Raw genomic sequence first — 20,645 nt, forward strand, 5'->3', positions numbered from 1 at the left:
ACAGTGAGCTATGATTGTTCCACTGTTCTCTATTTTGGGTTATAGAGCCAGATCCTGTCTCTTTAAAAAAAGAAACAACCAAACAGCATTATTTGAAATAGGTAGAAATCATTATATACATTATTTTTATCAAGCAGATTATTCTTATTCTTTATCAAAAGCACAAGAACTGTGTCTGATATTGCTAACCACTCTAGCTTTAGCACCTAGCAGAGTATTAGTATTCTCTAGTCATTTGATGAACGAATGACCTGGCTTAGAAGCAGTCTTCTTACCTTGCCTATGTATGGCTTACATTTAGTGTGAGACTCAGTTGGTGGAAGAAAATACATTATAGGCAGACCTTGAAGATATTGTGAGTTCAGTTCCAGACCACCACAATAAAGCGAATTGCAATAAAGTGAGTCACACAATTTTTTTGGTTTCCCAGTGCATATAAAAATTGTTTACACTATACTACAGTGTATTAAGTATACAGTAGCAATGTGTCTAAAAAAAAGTGCATACCTTAATTAAAAAACACCTTATTGTTAAAATATTCTAACGATCATCTGAGCCTTCAGTGACTTATAATTTTTGCTATAAATCTTGCCTCCATGATGGTTGCTGAGTGATCTGGGTGATAGTTGCTCAGTGTTGGAGTGGCTGTGGCAATTTTTTAAAACAACAATGAGGTTTGCCACGTCGATTGACTCTTTTCTTTCACGAAAGATTTCTCTGTGTAGTATGTGATGTTGCTTGATGGCAGTTTATCCACAGTAGAACTTCTGTCAAAATTGGAGTCAAACCTCTCAACCACTGCTGCTGCTTTATCAACTGAGTTTATGTAATATTTTAAATCCTTTGTTATCCTTTCAACAGTGTTCACAGCATCTTCACCAAGGGTAGATTACATCTCAAGAAACCGGTTTCATTGCTCATCTATAAGAAGCACCTCCTCATCTGTTAAAGTTTTATCATGAGATTGCAGGAATTCAGTCACATCTTCAAGGTCCACTTCTAATTCTAGTTATCGTTCCATTATCTTCACATCTTCCACTGGAGTCTTGACCCCCTCAGAGTCATCCATGAGAGTTGCAATCAGTGTCTTCTAAATTACTGTTTTTTTTTTTTTTTTGGAGACAGAGTCTCACTTTGTTGCCCAGGCTAGAGTGAGTGCCGTGGCGTCAGCCTAGCTCACAGCAACCTCAAACTCCTGGGCTCAAGCAATCCTCCTGTCTCAGCCTCCCGAGTAGCTGGGACTACAGGCATGCGCCACCATGCCCGGCTAATTTTTTCTATATATATATTTTTAGCTGTCCATATAATTTCTTTCAAATTTTGGTAGAGATGGGGTCTCGCTCTTGCTCAGGCTGGTCTCGAACTCCTGAGCTCAAATGATCCGCCCACCTCGGCCTCCCAGAGTGCTAGGATTACAGGCGTGAGCCACCGCGCCCGGCCTAAATTACTGTTGATGTTGATATTTTGACCTCCTCTCATGAATCACAAATGTTGTTAATAACATCTAGCATGGTAAATCCTTTCTAGAAGGTTGTTAACTTACTGTGCCTGGATCCTTCAGAGGAATCACTATTTATGGCAGCTGTAGTGTTACAGAATGTATTTCTTAAATAAGAAGACTTGAAAGTCAGAATGACTCCCTGATTCATGGGCTGCAGAATATATGTTGTGTTAGCAGGCATGAAAACATTAATCTCCTTGTATGTCTCAATTAGAACTCTTGGGTGACCAAGTGTATTGTCTGTCAGTGGTAATACTTTGAAAGGAATCTTCTTTTTCTGAGCAGTAGGTCTCAACAGTGGGCTTAAAATATTCAGTAAGCTACGTTGTAAATAGATGAGCTGTCATCCAGGCCTGTTGTTCCATTGATAGGGCACAGGCGGAGTACATGTGCCATAATTCAGATTTTTAGAATGGTAAAATAAAAGCATTAGCTTCAACTTAAAGTCACCAACTGCATTAGCCCCTAACAAGGGAGTCAGGCTGTCTTTTGAAGCTAGGCATTGATTTCTCCTCTCTAGTCATTAAAGTCCTAGATGGCATCTTCTTCCAATAGAAGTCTACTTGGTCTACATTGAAAACCAGTTGTTTAGTAAAACCACCTTCATCAGTTATCTTCGCTGGATCTTTTGGATGACTTGCTGCAGGTTCTACACCAGCACTTGAGGCTTTACCTTTTATGCTATGGAGATGGCTTCTTTCCTTAGACCTCATGAACCAACTTGTGCTAGTTTCCAACTTTCTTCTGCATCTTTCTTATCTCTCTCAGCCTTCATAGAATTAGAGAGAGTTAGGGCCTTGCTCTGGATTAGGCTTTGGCTTAAGGGAATGTTGTGGCTGGTTTGATCTTCTATCCAGACCACTCAAACTTTATTCTCCATATCAGCAGTAATGCTGTTTTGCTTTCTCATCATTCATGTATTCACTGGAGCAGCACTTTTAATTTCCTTCAAAAACTTTTCCTTTGCAATTACAATTTGGCCAATTGTTTTATGCAAAAGGCCTAGCTTTTAGCCTGTCTCAACTTTTAGCATGCCTTTCTCACTAAGCTCAATTGTTTCTAGCTTTTGATTTAAATTGAGAGGCATGGGACTCTTCCTTTCACTTGAACACTTAGAGTCCATTGTAGGGTTGTTAATTGGCCGAATTTCAATATTGTTGTGTCTCAGGGAATAGGGAGGCTGGAGGGGAGGAAGAGTGATGGGGGAATGGCTGATCAGTGAACAGTCAGAAGTCACATAACATTTGTTGATTAAGTTAGCCATTTTTCATGGGTCTAGTTCATGGCGCCTCAAAACAATTGTAGTAGTAATATCAAAGATCACTGATCACAGATCTCCATGATAGATATAATAATAACGAAAAGGTTGAAGTATTGCAAGAATTACCACAATATGACACAAACAGAAGGTGAGCACATGCTTTTGAAAAAAGGGTGCTGATAGACTTGCTCGATTCAAGGGTGCCACCAACCTCATTTTATAAAAACAAAGTATCTGCGAATTGTAATAAAATGAAGTGTGTTTTTCCTTAGAAATAATGTCTTTTATTATTTTCAAATAAGGATATCATCGTATCAAAACCATATACTAGTCAGGTGCGATGACGCATGCCTGCCCTCCCAGCTACTTGGGACTGAGGCCAGAGGATCCTTTAACCCAGGAGTTTGAGTCCAGTCTGGACAACACAAGACCCTGTCTCTTAAAAACAAAAACCGTAAACTTACTGAAAAAAGAGGATATCCTTCTTAGATGATTCAGTTTTAGCATCTTTAGCTGTCTGAAACAATTCTGTGGACCCATACACTGAAACATAAACTTGTCACAAAGCATTTTTTTCTGGTGGAGTCTTAGATGAGATTTATAATTATGTTACTAAGTTTATTAAGGCCAGGGACGGTGGCACACACCTGTAATCCTAGCACTCTGGGAGGCTGAAGCAGGAAGATCTCTTTAGCTCAGTTCAAGACAGCCTGAGCAAGAGTGAGAACTCGTCTCAGGAGGATTGCGTGAGCCCAAGAGTTCAGTGTTGCAGTGAGCTATAAGGATGCTGCTGCATGTCTCCTCCCCTGTCCCCCCTCCCAAAAAATTGCTACACTCCTCTTGTTTTTATTTTAATGGACGAGACTAATAGAGTAACAGTGGAGATATAAATGGAATGTTCATAATCCGAAAGCTGCCTAAAGCTATTTGATATTTGGAGCAAACAGCAGTACCTCTGAGTCGGATCTTTCCTAGGATTTAGAGATTTGATGTGGAAAGAAGCCCAGGCTTGTGCTTTGAGAGAGATACTTTACTAGTATAGAAGCCAGGCATTGTTAACTAGAAATAGTAGATGAATCTTTCAAGAGTTTATAGATTCTCATAAATAAAAGAGAGAAGAGGGTTGAAATTACAAACTTTTTGGTAAAAAAAATTAGCACAGTATAGCAGAAATGTAATAGTTTAATCAGAACAGTATTCTGGATTATGCCACTTGGTTATTTTTTAAAAAAATGAAAAAAAGTACTTCATCAAAACAGTAATTTTAGTCTTAACTTTTTTTTTTTTTTTTATAGCTGGTATTTAAAGATGCTACAGTGCTGCAAATGTAAGCAGTGGTTTCATGAGGCTTGTGTGCAATGCCTTCAAAAGCCAATGCTATTTGGAGACAGGTGAGAAAGGCATCTGACCTTTACTGACTGCCTGATTTTTGTGGCTTTTTAATTGTGGTTATGTTTGTAGTTTCAGATGTCTAAAAATAGTTTTAACAGTGATTTAGAAAGGAGTCACTTCAGAGGGAAAATATTGAATAATGTACTTTAAATATACATAATATTTGTGCTCTTTGATATTATTTGAGGAAGCTTTTGAGTACTTTCAATGATTACATTTGCTCTTACTGCCCCACAGTGCTCTAAGCTATTCTTATCGGTACCTTTCCTTTAAAGAACTTCACAGGGATCCTATGACAGAGAATTGGAAAATGCTATAGGACCTTGTTATAGACACAATTATGCCCTAGAGACAAAGAATTTCTAAAAGCAGTCTTAATGTGCTTTCTGTATTAGGATAATGTGGAATAGCAGAGTGAGCTCCAGAAATAAAAATTAATGATAGATTACTAAATTTGGCATTAAAAAACCTGGGTTTATATCTTGGCTTATGCCACTTAATTTTCTCTCTGACTTTAGGAAGGTCCTTTGCTTGTATATTTTTGGGCTTGTCTTACTACCCGTTATTTTGAACATTGAATGAAGTGATGTATATGGGGTCAGCCATCACAATTCCTAACATACCCAAGCCATTAGTAAACTATGGGTGCATATAAATCCTCCTGTGAACTTTGCAGGTCTCTAATGGTTCAAAAAGTTTTCTCTTCCCTTCAGGCATAAACAATTTCATTTATTATTAGAAAAGAAATTCATTAAATAACAGTTTTATAATTCAAATTATATTTTGATTTGAATATCAGTCCTTACATCAACTGTAGGATATTGACTTGTTCAGTACGAGCTATTACTGTTAAATAATTTATCCTTAATTACTCAGTATAAAACTTTCCCCCTTTTCCTTAGGTTTTATACATTTATTTGCTCTGTCTGCAGTTCTGGACCAGAATACCTCAAACGTCTACCATTACAGTGGTAAGCATGGAAATTTGTCTTTTTTAAAAAAAGAAGGCATATTTTTAAACCTACAAGATGAAACTTTCTATATACAATTCCATGGCTTAAATAAAAATTTGATCTTTATACCTGCCTTTATTTCTTTTATTTATCCTAAAGCCTGATGTCACCTTCACCAAGGATTGTCTACCTTTCTTGCTAAATTAATAAGGCTACTCATTGTGGAGTGGCATAAATGTAGCTTTCAAGACTACTTTTAGATCTTTAGAATTCTTATTCTTGTTTCTGATTCTTTGGACCTTCAGAATAGCATATAGCAGAAGAGAGATAGGTATAACAAACATGCCAATTTCAGCTTCACAGTGTAGTAATTCTTGTGCTACGCTGTGCTACACTTGTGCTACAGTGGAAGGTGTTGAATTTTGGAGATTTACTAATAAAATGCTTATAAGTATTTAAAACTTTTTGCTGTGTTTTACATATTTTAAGAACATAAGAGTTAACTCATGAATCAGGTAAAATAAAGTCTGGTAAAGTCTCATCTATTCTGTAGCTTATATGTATTAATGGTAATGAAAACACCAAACTTTTGATCATAGCTTATATTTTCTTAAAGTCAGATTTTTGAATGCATTTGAAGAAGTAATTCGAGTACGTTTAAGTTTGTAGTTACTATTCAGGACAAGTAAATATTTAGTCAGTGTTTTCCAATTATTTTCATATATAATGATTTTTTGTTTTGTGACTATGACTTGTGATATTGATCGTTCTATCTACCTGAATACTTCACTTTTGGTTTTTAATTACTGGTTTTATAAAGAAACTGTATGATTTTCTTAATAGTAACTAAAAACCATTGTTTTCATATATTTTGATTATTTTTGGATTCCAGGGTAGATATAGCACACCTTTGCCTTTACAACCTAAGTGTTATTCACAAGAAGAAATACTTTGATTCTGAACTTGAGCTTATGACATACATTAATGAAAACTGGGATAGATTGCACCCCGGAGAGGTAGGTGGTCTTAGAGCTAATTTCATTAGCTACTTGATGTCTTTTTTGTTTTGTTTTTTTGTTAAAAACAACTAAGACACATGTATAAGTCAGCAACTAAAGTAGAATTTTATTTTTAGTTCTGGGGAGAAATAACTTTGGTAAAGATATCAGGACCAGCCTTTTCATTCTCCTGTGTTTGTTGCCTGTTGAGTCTGGAAAATTGTAGAAGGAGGAAATAAATTATTTGATTCTTCCACTTTCTGAAGTAAGAATTATTGTAGTTAAAGATACAAGGGAGGGAGAAATTCTTAGTATTGCATATCTTACTCATGATTCTGCCTCCTTTTCCTCTAAGTTTTCTACAAACTTAGAGTTGTAACCAACATTCTTTCTTACTCTCTTTTTGGTACTCCCTTAAATATCTCTCCTTCCAGGAAAGGTGGGATCCATTGATAGTGTTAGAATAATGAGTTATAGAGTGAAGCTATTTGAGTTGAAGATTATATCCCTTCATTCTGACATCCCGTTTTGTTTCTTATTTGTGAAGTATAACTACCTATGTTGATTTACAAAGAGTCTTTTTTTAAAGGAATATAAAAGTAGTACATGTTCATTGAAGATTTTGAAACTATAGAATAGCAAGCACAAAAAGGAAAATAACTAGAAGTAAGTTTAATAGTTCCCTTATTTTTAGCATTTATTTAGAATTATTGAAATGCAAATATTAACTATGCTTAGGTTAAAACTCACAAATTTTATAATAGGTGGAATTTGATGTGTGCATTTTAGTCATGCATTCTTTTTTGAGGTAAAAATTGTGCAAACTGCTGAGTAATTTAGTTTACTTTCTTTCTTCTTTTTTTTTTTTTTTAAAAGACAGAGTCTCACTCTGTTCCCTGGGCTAGAGTGCTGTGGCATCGGCCTAACTCACAGCAACCTCAAACTCCTGGGCTCAAGCAATTCTACTGCCTCAGCCTCCCGAGTAGCTGGGACTACAGGCATGTGCCACCATGCCCGGCTAATTTTTTATATATATTTTTAGTTGTCCAGCTAATTTCTTTCTATTTTTTTAGTAGAGATGGGGTCTCGCACTTGCTCAGGCTGGTCTCGAACTGCTGAGCTCAAACAATCTGCCTGCCTCTGCCTCCCAGAGTGCTAGGATTACAGGCGTGAGCCACTGCACCCGGCCCTGATGAGTAATTTAGGAAGAATTTCTGCACTTGCAGCTTTTAGACATGAAGGAATTTGTAAGGTTCATATCTAATAGGATAACAAAGGGTTTTTTGGGAGTTTCATGGGGCACCTGGGAAAATATAATGCATGTTTTTTCAGTTGGTAGATTAGCTCCATAAAATAAATACCTGCAGGATACTTAAGTTTAATATATAGGATATTGAAATTCAATTGACATGTTTTGAGTGTTAGATAATGGACTAAAATACTAATTTTTCTTAAGTTCACTGTTAAATGCTTCTTTTTGTAGATGAAGTTTGAGAGAAAGTGAGTGACTTATAAATTTGAAAAATTTTAATAAACTAATAAGAGAAAAAAGTAAGAGATAAGGCACTAGTAGTGACTCTAGTGCCTTATGCCTTAGTCATCTTTATAGTCATCTTACTATTTGATGCTCTAATGTATTTATTTAAAAATTCTTTCTAGCTATGACTCTTTTAGCACTTCATATGCAGATACGTCTGTATACCTGTTAGTACATTTTATGTTTCATATCATGAAATTCTACAGTAGTTACTTGATGTAGATAGTGGGTATACATGTAAAAACTCAAGTTGTATTTATTTCAAATGCTATAATTTTTTGCTAAGATTTAAATTTTCATGTTTAGATTTTATTTTTGAGGCTGAAAATATAAAACAAAAGTGACAGTCTATTTTTCAAGAAAAGAGTTCAATTTATGAATTTCAGGTGTCTTGGCTCCAGTTGAACTTCTGATACATATTAGAAAAAATTTACTTCAGCAATAGATACGTTTTTCTTTTTGTAGCCTATGAGGTAATGTCTTAGAAATAAAAAAAAGTTTTGCTTTTTAAAAGAGTACTTCCATTTTTTTAGCCATCAAATTTGTTATCAAAACAAGTGACTAATGATCATTTCCCATTGCTCTTTCTCTTAACTAAAGTAAGAAAATATCCAGACTTCTTAATGTAAATGTCTCATTTGCAGATTCTGGTTATTGACAGACTGAAGCTCAGGTTTTTAATTCTCTATATTAATCTTTTACATCTTTATACTATAATTATAATTAGATTTTAGGGTGAGATCTTAATAATAAAGAGATCATAAAATTTATGTGGGTCAGTGATATTTATTCAGTGTTTTTAATTTAGTCTACTTTTATTTTATTTTACTTTTTTGAGACAGGGTCTTGCTTTGTTGCCCCAGCTAGAGTGCAGTGGTGTCATCATAGCTCACTGCAACCCGAAACTCCTGGGCTCAAGGGATCCTTCTGCGTCAGCCTCCCAAGGAGCTGGGACTACAGGAGTGTGCCATCATGCCTGGCTGATTGTTCTGTTTTTTTGTAGAGACTCTTGCTCAGGCTGGTCTCCAATTGCTAGCCTTAAGTGATCCTCCTGCCTCAGCTTCCCAAAGTGTTGGGTTAACAGGTGTGAGCTGCTGAACCCGACCACTAATTGAGTTTACTTTTGTTTTCAGTGACATATACCAGCAAAGATAAGAAACAAAGGTAATGCAAATAATGAATTATTCCAAATTGAACAGGGAATCTTTGGTTAATTGAAATTGAGCTGCAAATTGGATTTTGTCACTAATCCAAATTTAGTTAACCAAAATTTATTTTTGTTTATATTCTTGTTCAAAATCTATTTTATTTACATTTCATAATCGAGTACCTTGAAGTATTTGAGTCATTTTTAGCATCTATTCTTATTATACATAATATAGAATATATAAACACTTTCCCTAGAAATTTCTCTTCAAAAATAAAACAAAGCACAACAGGAGTTGTGATTTTACTTTCTTTAAAATGTGGTTTCCTCCCTCTCCCCACCCAGGTAAAAGAAAAAAAATCTCGTGATGATGTGAGAAATTGATTTTTCTTTAAATGGCATTTTGCTTAGGAATATATATTGCACACCTAGTCACAGGGGGGCACTTATCCCTATTTACCGTTCCTGAACTTTGATTTTATATTTGATGATAATGGCTGAACTTTAATGGTATTTTTATATTATTTTGGAAACCTGGTAAATATTTACATTTGTAATTAGTTGGCTGTAATTACATATTGAGTCAGTGGTATTCTTTTAAGTGTATTATGCTTTTATTTTTTTCTGATTGTCATATAGGAAATACTGTGACCTGTTTGTTTTAAAGACTGTTTTCTAGAGCAGATTGAGGTTGTCCCTTTCCATCACATGTGTTGGTGTTGCCTCCTCCGTTATCACCATCCCCACTGGAGTGGTACATTAGTTACAGTTTATTGAACCTACATTGACACATCATTATCATCTAAAGCTGTGTCTTCTTTTAGTACCAAAAAGAAGTTTCAAAAATCTTAAACTTCTTTTGAAGTTAAGATCCTTTTCATATTGAAAGGCAAATTTAACATTGATTTATTTTATATGTGTATATATATATTTTTTTTTAGTTGACTGTTGTGTAGGATTGTTGGGAAGAAAAGCTAAAATTTTTGAACCATATTAGAAGATGATGATAGTTTTATACCATGTTGCCTTATGTGGTTTTTGTATGTCTTTACAACTTGGTGCCTTAATGATTATCATGTAGACTGAGTATAGCTGTTTGAGGAACTATATATAATATATTTTGAAATATTTTCTTTGAGATAGTAAAAATACTTTATAACATTTGAAGCCCCAATAAAGTTTTCCTGAAGTTTTTATTAAAGTGAAGTCTCACATTGTTGTATCAGATTGTTTTGAGGAGTTTAAAATGAGGTATTAATACATTTTGGAATCTGCATATTGTCATTTGTCTTTGATTCCTAATGTGAATTGAAATCCTAGCTATAACACCCTACTTTTCTGTTATCTGTGGTCTTAAATTTTAAAAACTCTAAAGTTGATAGCAGAGGAATGTATTGAGTGCTACCTTACTTTTGAGGGAGATAGGGAGCAAAGCTTAGATGAACTCAATGAAGTATTATAGTTGGAAATGATATTAAAGGAAAGAGGTAGTATAGTACTTTTAAGTAAAAATTTAAGAAATCTGATTAACAATAATACTTGGGGACTTGATTGTTATACACTAAGCACGTATAGTGTATAGGTTGGCAACAAATTACTTAAGCTGTTAGCTTAAGGCTAGGTGGTGTGAAACTCAATATTGGTAATAGAAGGGAAGAGTTATACTATAAATAATAGCATTTATGTCTGTGTAGAAATATACAAACCTGAAAGTCAAAGGGCAGTATGAGATTAGTATCTGGAGAGAGGAGCAAAAGGGATTAATCTGTTGAAGATTATATTGTAAACCTCATGGTCAGATGGAAGGCATATGATATGATGCTCTTCAATGCAGATATCTGATTTACACGATAATAGTTGTACTTTCAGTTTGCAGAACGCAGAAAAGGAGCCCTTGGCCCCTTTATATAGTTAAAATATATAGTTCTGTGCAAAATAGTCTGTGGAGTGCTGAAGGACTTTACAGATAAAATTTCAGAGAAACCATAGAGAAAAAGTACCAAAAGAAAGTAGGGTTAAGGCTGAGTGTGGTAGCTGATGCCTGTAATCCCAGCACTTTGGGAGACTGTGGCGGGAGAATTGCTAGAGGCCAGTAATTCAAGATCAGCCTGATCAACATAGTGAGACCCCTTCTTTACAGAAAATAGAAAAATTAGCCAAGCATGCTGGGAGGTGCCTGTAGTCCCAGTTACTTGGGAGGCTGAGGCAGGAAGATTGCTGGAGCCCAGGAGTTTGAGGGTGCAGTGAGCTGTTATGACACAACTGCACTCTAGCTGGCCAACACAATAAGAGCCTGTCTCAAAAAAAAAAAAGGTAGAGTTCATTGTCCACTGTGGTTTTGAAAAGTAAAAAGGAGTAGGTTTCAGAAATTAGGAAGTGAGTTTTATTGTTGATTGTTGAAAAAATTGTAGAGCAGATTTTTCAGATATATAGTTCATGAAGATTTAAAAAAACAGTAAGGGAAAGCTTATTAAAATAAGTCATGTTAAATATCCTGATTTCTTTTTTGATATGCTTAGCAACACTGGTTTGTCACATACCCAGGGCATGGTGTAGGCATAGTACAACTTAATTTCAGGTAAGATTAAAATGTGAACTGGTTACAGTAAAAATTAAATGAAAAATAGTAATAAAATCAATGCGTTGGAGACATTTTTGAGGGAGACTCTAATGGAAGGCCACAGGGTTCTGTCTTTGTCTCTGCCCTCACAAGAAGGATGACACAATTAAGAGAAAAGATTATCTGGAATAGTGAGCTGCAAACAAAATGAAATTAACAATAGTTACAAATTTTGCTTTTAGGGTAAACACAAACGACAGTACCTATGTATGATAGAGGATACTTGATTTGATAGCAGTTCGTCTGGTAAGATTTCCGAGTTGTGTGTTGAGGGAGGAGTAGGAAGAGGATACTATTAGCCAAAAGCTTAACATGAAATAATCATGTGATGTGATTGTTAAAAATTTTAACCTAATCTTATACTTAGACATGGTGGCTGCTTTCAAATATTTGAAGAGCTGTCTTGTAAAAGAGCTCCAGGGAGGAAGGTTTTGCCCTATGGAATGGGCTTCCTCGGTAGGTGCCTCATCAGCTTTTATCAATGGTAATAATTAAGTCACAGTTGAATGACTATCTCTACTGCAAAAGAGATTGCAATATTGCTGGAAGGGTGTATTAGATCTAGGATCTTATTTGGGCTTTAAAGTCTGATTCTGTCATTCCTCCTTTAATAGAAATTATCATTGGACACTTCAAAAAATTACAATAGGAGGAGATTGTATAATATACAGGTGTAATATAAATGAATGAGGACCTAATTGTCCTATTACATATATATATATATATATTTTTAGCACTGAACACGTTGGCACAGAGTAGGCTGTCAGTGAATGTTGGATAAGTGGACTTACTATCAGTAGGGTTTAGGTTCCAGCTCTCTCACCAACTTACCAGGTGAATTTGAGCAGTTCATTTAATCTTCATATTTGTTAATTTATCTGTGAAATAAAGTTGGAGTAGATGACTTTTAACTTTCTTCTAGCTTCAACATTCTATTTGGGAGATTTGTTTGCTCTTTCACTTAAAACAGTTCTGAGGTTTGGTAGTTTCAACTGGTAAAGAATATACTGGCTGTAATTTTAAAAGTCAAGTGTGATGTTATATTTTGGAAGTTTTTTTCTTTTTTAAGTTTTTGTGGCTTTAATTTAGGATGGTCCTTTTATAATTTATAATTTTTTGCTAATGGGCCCCAGTCTTTAACACTTTGAACAAGAGGCAAAAAGGTCTTTGAGGGAAAGCCCTATTGAAACAAAACAGAATATTTTCTAGAATTGAATATTTAGATTTTAAAATGGTTTTTGATGATGAAAAATTACTGAGCCATTTAGGGCTAACTAAAGTCTGTAATTGTTATGAAAGTAAAATTGTCCATGTTCACAGTACTTTTAAAAATTTTAGAGATTATTAGTTTATGCTAATATTAGAGGTATTGGGAAATTAATTGGTATGTTTCTCATTACTACTTATACTCTTTCCTGTTGATATCTATTAGAAGCTTTTATGGTAAATATTAAAGTAATTTTAATGTATTATTTCCCCAGGTTCTAGAATTTTAAAAAATTTAATAACTAATAATAAAGTCCCACTTTTGTAGTGGTCTACAGTGTGCAGTTCTTTCACATATTGTTTGATTCATATAATCAACGAATAAAGCAATTAGTGCAGGATTTATACTGCCCCTTTTATTGGTGAGAAAGTAAGCCTTGAGAGGTTAAATGACTGTAGGTCACATAGCCAATAAGGATTTGGCATTAGAACTTAGGTCTTCTGACTACCAGTCAGAACACTTTTTTTCCCTCTACATCACATTGCCTCTATCTAGCACTTGTGTATTACTAACTGATGAAATTATAGTGCGTTAAATTGTTTCTTGATACTTCACAGCTGGCAGACACACCAAAATCTGAAAGATATGAGCATGTTCTGGAGGCATTAAATGATTACAAGACCATGTAAGTTGATTTATTTTATGTATCCCTATGAGGGAGACATTAGTAAGTATAAGGAATAATAGCATTGTTTAAGAATTGTGGGATTGGTATATAGAACAAGTACATACCATTTTAATTTTTTAATGTCCTGTTCTCATTCAGTCAGAGTGAGACAGTGATTCTGAGGGGTTAGAGAAGGGAAGAGTAGTCCTTCTCCTGAGAATGGTGGGTGGTAGGCATATTAGTATCTCCAGGGGGAATTTAGCCTGTTCCATTGAAAAAGCATATTCAGCAGTAACTTACTTCTATAATGTAATCTACTGAAAGTAAAATAAAATCTTGTTAGCTGGTGGGAATGAGCAAAAGATGGGAAAATATTGTAGAGAGTACGGTTTTTTTTTAAAAGATTGAGATTTCTATGGTTTTAAGATTAGTTATTGCCATCACTTATGGAAAAGTAATATTACTAGTTTGAGTGGTCTAAGATAATTGACATTTGATATGTTCTTGTATAAATCTTCTCCCCTCCTTTTTTAACTAGTGTATCTATATTTCTTGAAAATATTTTTAAAATGCAGAAATTTTATAAATGCGTGTGTTGACTCCAATAAACTTTTGAATTATATTATAAAATTTGTTTGCAAAAAGTTGCTATTTTAATTTGACAGCATTTTCTATTTACATAATATTATGATAACTATTGGCTAGATCTTTAGATCACTTCAAAAAGCCATAATGTACCTGAACAATTATTGTACTGGTAAAAATATTTTACAGGACAATGAATTCTGAATTTCAACTTAGGATGCCAGAAATACATTTGTTCCTGTTATGGTAGAAATGGAGGCTCCCCTTTTATTAAACCTGCAATAAGTGGAAGAACATTCCAAACAATTGGTAGAAGTTCTTGTGCCCAGGCAGGCTTCAGTAGAGCTAACATAGATGGAGATGTTTGGGGATAAGGTCCCTAAGAACTAAAGGAAGGGGCTAAGGAGCATATTTTTCAGAGGCCCAAATCCATACTCCACTGAAATAGTACTTCTTTGCCCCAGGTTATTTCCAAATTCAGATCTGGCACACCAGACACTCATTTTACTTCCTGGGCCTATAGGATTGAGTTCTATAATACTTCATTTTCCAGTGCCATTACCTGTTATTTTTGACCAGGGTTTCTCTACTCACAGATCCAATCTGAAACAGAATTCTTCCTTTCCTAAAACTTTTTTGAGATATTTCTAACAGTTGACGTGCATATATGGAAAAACATATTGGGACTAAATGATACCATTCTTTGCTCTTTATTCCTTTAAAAAGTTAGTTGTCATGTTTAAAAAGACAAGTAGACATGTGCTCTTCTCCCTTCTTGTCCTGTCCCTTCCCCCTGTCATATTCTACTGTGGACTGTGTCTGGGCCACATAAAAATCAAGGAAAGCAAGGGGAAAGGAGTTTTTGTAGTACCGGGTGAGCTTTCATGTATAAGGAACTTATATCTGAAAGTTATGAGTTAGGGTCTGCCATGTATATGTGTTCAGTTTTTAAAATTTTAGTTAATTTCTTTAAAAATTTAGGTTTATGTCTGGGAAAGAAATAAAGAAGAAGAAGCATTTGTTTGGGTTGCGCATTCGTGTTCCTCCTGTGCCACCAAATGTGGCTTTCAAAGCAGAGAAAGAACCTGAAGGAACATCCCATGAATTTAAAATTAAAGGCAGAAAGGCATCCAAACCTATATCTGATTCAAGGTAAAAGTTGATCTGTGACTTAGTTTTTCTCTTTAGCTTATTTGTAACTAAATATGTATATTATTTAGTGTCATTAATATATTTGAAAGTACAAGTGGCAGTTACCCAGATTTTTTTCCTATCAATAATTTCTTGCTTAGACAAGGTACAAAGAGTTGATGTTAGATGCTTATTTATTTATTTAGATCTTTGGCCTTCCAGGAATAGACCCTATTGTGTTTTTTTTGTTTTTTTTTTTTTTTGCCTTTGAAATTCTGTGTCAGAAACCCTGTTGATTTTGTTAGCAAACAGCTTAAGTATGGCCTATTCGTTTGTTCACTTATTTTTCATTTATTCATTTAGTACATTTATCAAGTGCTTTATTATCTAACTGCTGGGGATACAGTGACAAGGTAGAGTTTCCTTCTGCCTCAAGGAATTTACATTATAGTGTGGAACAAAGGTGACAAATAAAATAATTACAGATCATGCTAGTGCCATTTAGGAAATAGCATGCTATTTTATTTTAGACTTCGCCGGAATGGATAGCAATGGGCTCATGGTACTTTAAAAAGGCATAAGGAAGGACTATTTAAGATAATGTTTAATGATCTGTCATGAGATTAGTTTAAAAATAAAACAAATTTTTGAAAAAGATACTATTTAGGCCAGGTGTGGTGGCTCATGCCTTGTAATCCTAGCACTCTGGGAAACTGAGGCGGGAGGATCACTTGAACTTTGGAGTTTGAGACCAGCCTGAGCCACACTGAGACCCTGTCTCTACAAAAAATAGAAAACTTCACTGGGCATGGTGGTGCGCACCTGTAGTCCCAGCTACTTGGGAGGCTGAGGCAGGAGGATTGCTTGAGCCCAGGAGTTTGAGGTTGTAGTGAGCTATGATGAGGCTACTGCGCTCTAGCCAGGGCGACAGAGTGTGACTGTGTCTAAAAGAAAAAAAAAAAATGTTAAACTGCAACTTAAAGAATGAGAATGATCTAACAATGTGAAAAACAAAGGGAAAATACTCCAGATAGCAGAAATAACAAGTGCAAAGGCCATGAGACACGTTCTAGGAACTCAGAGCAGACTAGTACGGTATGAATGAGGACTAGAGAGGTGTTGGAAAGGTAAAGTGAGGCTTCATCATGTAGAGTTTTGTAGGTTTCATAAGGAGTTTGGGTTATTTTCTAAGAATAATGAGCCACTGAAGGGATTTAATTGTCTTTTAAAAGTACTTAAGGATGCTATTTTGAGAATGGATAGTATAGAGGCAAGAATAGAAGCATGAAAAAATTAAGACTCTTGCATTTGTCTAGGTGAGAGATAGATGATGGGTGCTTGTGCAGGAGTAGGTGGAGAGAAAATAGATTTCAGATCTCTGTTGGAGGCAGAATTAATTGGACTTGCTAATGAGTTCAATTTATGAAAGAAAGGGAAGAATCAATTAAATGATACCCAGGTTTCTGGCTTGAGCAACTGGTGGGGGGTGGTGTCTGCTGCCAAGATCTAGAAGAACAGATTTTGGCACAATGAGTGAAGCATTCTTCAGTTTCATCCTCAGTGAGTTTGAGGTTCTTAGGGAGGGGTATCTAAGGGATGATCTGAGATATAGAAAATTATATATGTAAGTCAGGAGCTCATAGCAGAAGTTAGGTCAGATGATAGAAATTTGGAAGCTAATTTATAAAGCCATGAAAATGAATGAAATTACCTAGTAATCAAATAGAGAGAAAAGAGAATGTGGCCCAGAATAATGTCCTGATACCATTTATAAATTTGGAGCAGGTGAAATAAGCAAAGGAGACTTAAAATAAGTGATCAGCGAGATAGGAGGAAAGTACGAAAGTTTGGTGTCATGAAAACCAAAAGAAAGAGAGTATTTCAAGAAACATGAGTATATGAAATTGTATTGAATGCTAGTGAGAGGTGGATTAAGATGAGAGAAAAATGTTTATTGGATAAGCTAACATTTTGTTTTTAGTGACCTTGAGAAAGCAATTTCTTTGAACTAGTAAAGATGGAAGCCAGATTGCAGTGGGTTGAAGAATGATTGGATCCAGCACTGCCCAATTTATATGTAAAAACTGGGCTTCTCTTACATATGAGGGACATAGGCAGATTCAACAGAACAATAATAATAGCATAAAGGAAAGGGGGAAAATAGGAAACTATTTTTAAGAATTCTGAATGAAAAGGAAAAGTGGGAAGGAATGTGTTAACACTCAGAAGTTTTCCTGTGCAGGGAAGCAAACAAATGGAATGGCAGCTGAAGAGGGGGATGGGACTAGTCAAGTGATGATTTTTTTTAAAAATAGATGAGAGATAATTGGAACCTGTTTTTGTGTACTAGTAGGAGTGATCCAGTGGAGAAGAAGAGATTGGTGTAGGAGAGAGAGGAGCTAATTGAAGATATTGTAAAGTCTTTGAGAAGCCAAATGAGAAGGGATCTAGAGCCTAAATGTGGGAATGGCCTTTTATAGGAGGAGAAACATCCTTCTGATGAAATGAGGTGAATAAAGAGAAAATGGGTACAGATGCTGGTTCTGTTATAGCGGACAGTTGGAAGATGATTAAAGTTCTTGCCTGGTAGCATCTCTTTTGTCAATGAAATATGAGGCAAAGATAGCTGAGAGGGTTGTACGGAGAGGGAAATTTAAGGTAAATTAAAGGTATGAAATAGTAATCTTGGAGTAAGAAAATGTAATAATTACATTGTGTTTACAATGTATCATAGTCATTTGAAGAGTGTAGTAAAGTAGATGCTATTTAAGTTTTCTGAAGGAAAGAATGCTTATTACTCCTATCACTTTTACATTTTATCACTCTGATCCTTTGCCAGCAATTGCCCATATTATAAATTAGAAAAAAGAATTCCACAAACTTTTTCATTCCTATTATGATTTTGACAGGATGCTCTATGTATCTGTGGTAGCTATCCGATCATCTGATGCCACCATATAAGGGTTCAGCTTTCTTTAAAGGCATCCTCGGTTCCTTCTGGGCCCTGTGTATGGATTGGTCCTTTTAGTCTTAAAGTATTTTCTTTAGTCCAGGGGTCCTTTATAAATGTTATGTTGATCATCTTTCCAAAAAATGTACATTCCCTCCATCTTATCCTTGAGATTTTTGATTGTAGGTCTAGTTCTGCTTTGTTTTTCTAGCTCCCCTACTTTTTCCTGCCTCATACTTCTACCTTTTCCCCCTGACCTTACTTTGGCATCCGGAGGGGTAGAGTTTTTTCTGTTTTTTTCCTCCATTCATTTCTTTTTAGCCTATTTTATAGTATTGTCCTTTTTCTCTGTTTTTCTTAATTGAATTTTCCTGGATTACTTTCTCAATAGCACTTACCCTATTTTATTTGCTTGCTTGTATACACATTTGTTACTTTCTAACTATATTGTGAACCCCTTGGCACAGGGAACATCTTTGTATCCCTATTATCTAACAGGCCCTTTTTGCGATAGCTATTGTTGAGTAACTGAAATAGGTGTTCTGTATATTGCTTTTTTTTCTTTTTCTTCTTCTTTTTCTTCCTATTAATTAGAGATGTCTTTGATTATTGTACTTTTTTCCTTCCTATTGCTTGGTACTTGGCTTTATGTTTCAGAAATAGTTTTCTAGCTCTTAATAATTTTTCCCTTTGGATGACTCCCTGCCAATATGAAGGATTCCTTACTCTTTTCTTCTTACATTCTGCCACTCTAGGCTTCATTCGCTTTCTGATAATGTCATTCAAGAATCCATGTATATTTATCTTTAAAGGTGACCTTTCTTGGTAGCTACTATAATTTGAACAAAGATACTTCCTGGCTCCATGGGGTTAACTGTTAAATTCATAGTCATTTTTAATAGTAAATTCTTGAAACATCCCCCAAGTAGTGACAACCTAACTAAATAGTTGAACTTTTATGAGGAGTTTTGAAATTTTCTATGCAATATAGTTGTCTGGTTTTTCTTGTTGCTTTCTAAAATCTTTAGGTAGTATATATTTTTCATAATTATATTAAAGAGAACATTTTTTCCTAAAACTTTTCATAATGTAGATATCTCTTAAGTTAAGACATATTTATTTAAATTAGAATGTATTATCTATGCACTTGACTGAACTTGTGGATTCAATTTATAGTTAATACAGTTTTTGTTACCATTAATATAAAATAAAAAAACATATATCTAATTATATACACAGAGCCATTGTCTTTTTGTTTTCTCTATGCAGAGATTAAATACATAATGGTTTTCTGTTTCAGGGAAGTAAGCAATGGCATAGATAAAAAAGGAAAGAAAAAATCTGTAGGTCGTCCACCTGGCCCATATACAAGAAAAATGATTCAGAAAACTGCTGAGCCACCTTTGGTAAGAGGATATGTTGGTATTTGTTCTCAGAGAAGAAGAATGTGTGAAATTACTGAGAAACTAATTTTTTTTTCAGCTACCTTTAGAACCATGCTTTAAGTATATTTTTTTGTTTTCCAGGATAAGGAATCAGTTTCAGAGAATCCTACCTTGGATTTATCTTGTTCTATAGGGTAAATAGAGAGTTATTTTCTCCTTTGCTAGGTATTTTCTTTTGGGGGGAAATTAGTATTTCTATTTGTTATGTAATATAGTTGTTATACCATTTAAATTCTTTTATCTCAGGAGAACTGAGGGAACTGCACATTCATCGAATACCTCAGATGTGGATTTCACGGGTGCTTCCAGTGCAAAAGAAACTACCTCGTCTAGCATTTCCAGGCATTATGGGTAGATATTTTATGTTCTTATTCTTTACTAATTTTCTTCTAGATTCTTTTTCTTTGAAAGTTGATGATTGAATAATTTTGTAGTAATTGAAAGTGATACAAGTGTGTCAGTTTTTTGATTCCGTAAATTGTTAATATTCATTTGAATACATTTGCTTTTTAGAACACAAACATTAGATTTTTTAAATCTGTTAGGAAATTTGCTGTGTGAACAGAGAAGAGGTAGACCAGTGTTGAGGCTCTGTTTTTTTCTGTTATGCCTTATAATGCATCTGCTATACAAGTGTGCCTTGCTTAAGGATGATTTGATTTTTTTTAAAATACATCAGAATCAGGCCCATAAATCCTTTTGTCAGTGAAAGCATTTTAAACTCAGGATTTTTTTTTTTCCCCATCATTAGCAGACTCTCTTCTAATATTTTGTTCAACTCAACTCTTCAGGACAGCTTTTTCCTAAAAGCACATCATGTCAGGTATAAAAAGTTTAGTTTACTTTGAGGTCAGAGGTACTATTTTTAAATTTTATACTTTCATCTGTTTAATTCTTGTTCACAGTTCAAAAACTGTTCTTATAAATTATGTAAAATTCTAAGTAAAAAACGTAAAATGTAACCCATTTATTAATGAATGTTGAATAATGTGAGATTTTTTTGGCCTCCTGCTAGGGATTCTGCTAAACTTTTTACATACATTGTCTTACTTAACTCTGAAAACAATTTTTGGGGTTGTAAGTCCTGTTAATCCCATTTTACAAATGACGAAACCGAGACTTAGAGGATTTTAAGTAACTGCTTAACATTGCATGTTTAGCAAGTGTAACAGTTGTGTTAACTCAGGCAGTATGGTTTTAAAGTCCTTGAATTTAGCTATCATGCTGTATTCTCCTTTTATTACAAGATCA

At 34.7% G+C, this 20,645-nt stretch overlaps 1 protein-coding gene across 4 annotated transcripts in view; it reads left to right on the forward strand.

Moving 5' to 3' along the window:
- The window catches only part of MTF2 (metal response element binding transcription factor 2), a 58,908-nt gene that overhangs the window by 35,167 nt on the left and 3,096 nt on the right, over positions 1–20,645 (forward strand). For 3 of the 4 annotated variants that reach the window (XM_069478216.1, XM_069478218.1, XM_069478219.1), the window contains 8 exons: positions 4,058–4,153; positions 5,057–5,125; positions 6,000–6,123; positions 13,234–13,301; positions 14,850–15,020; positions 19,250–19,355; positions 19,476–19,528; positions 19,641–19,745. In XM_069478216.1, coding sequence (XP_069334317.1) covers positions 4,058–4,153; positions 5,057–5,125; positions 6,000–6,123; positions 13,234–13,301; positions 14,850–15,020; positions 19,250–19,355; positions 19,476–19,528; positions 19,641–19,745 — 792 coding nt within the window. The remainder of the gene's footprint in view (positions 1–4,057; positions 4,154–5,056; positions 5,126–5,999; positions 6,124–13,233; positions 13,302–14,849; positions 15,021–19,249; positions 19,356–19,475; positions 19,529–19,640; positions 19,746–20,645) is intronic. The other variant, XM_069478217.1, reaches the window with a different exon arrangement.

Source organism: Eulemur rufifrons, chromosome 8, assembly GCF_041146395.1.
Source record: "Eulemur rufifrons isolate Redbay chromosome 8, OSU_ERuf_1, whole genome shotgun sequence".
In the NCBI taxonomy this organism is placed as follows: Eukaryota; Metazoa; Chordata; class Mammalia; order Primates; family Lemuridae; genus Eulemur; species Eulemur rufifrons.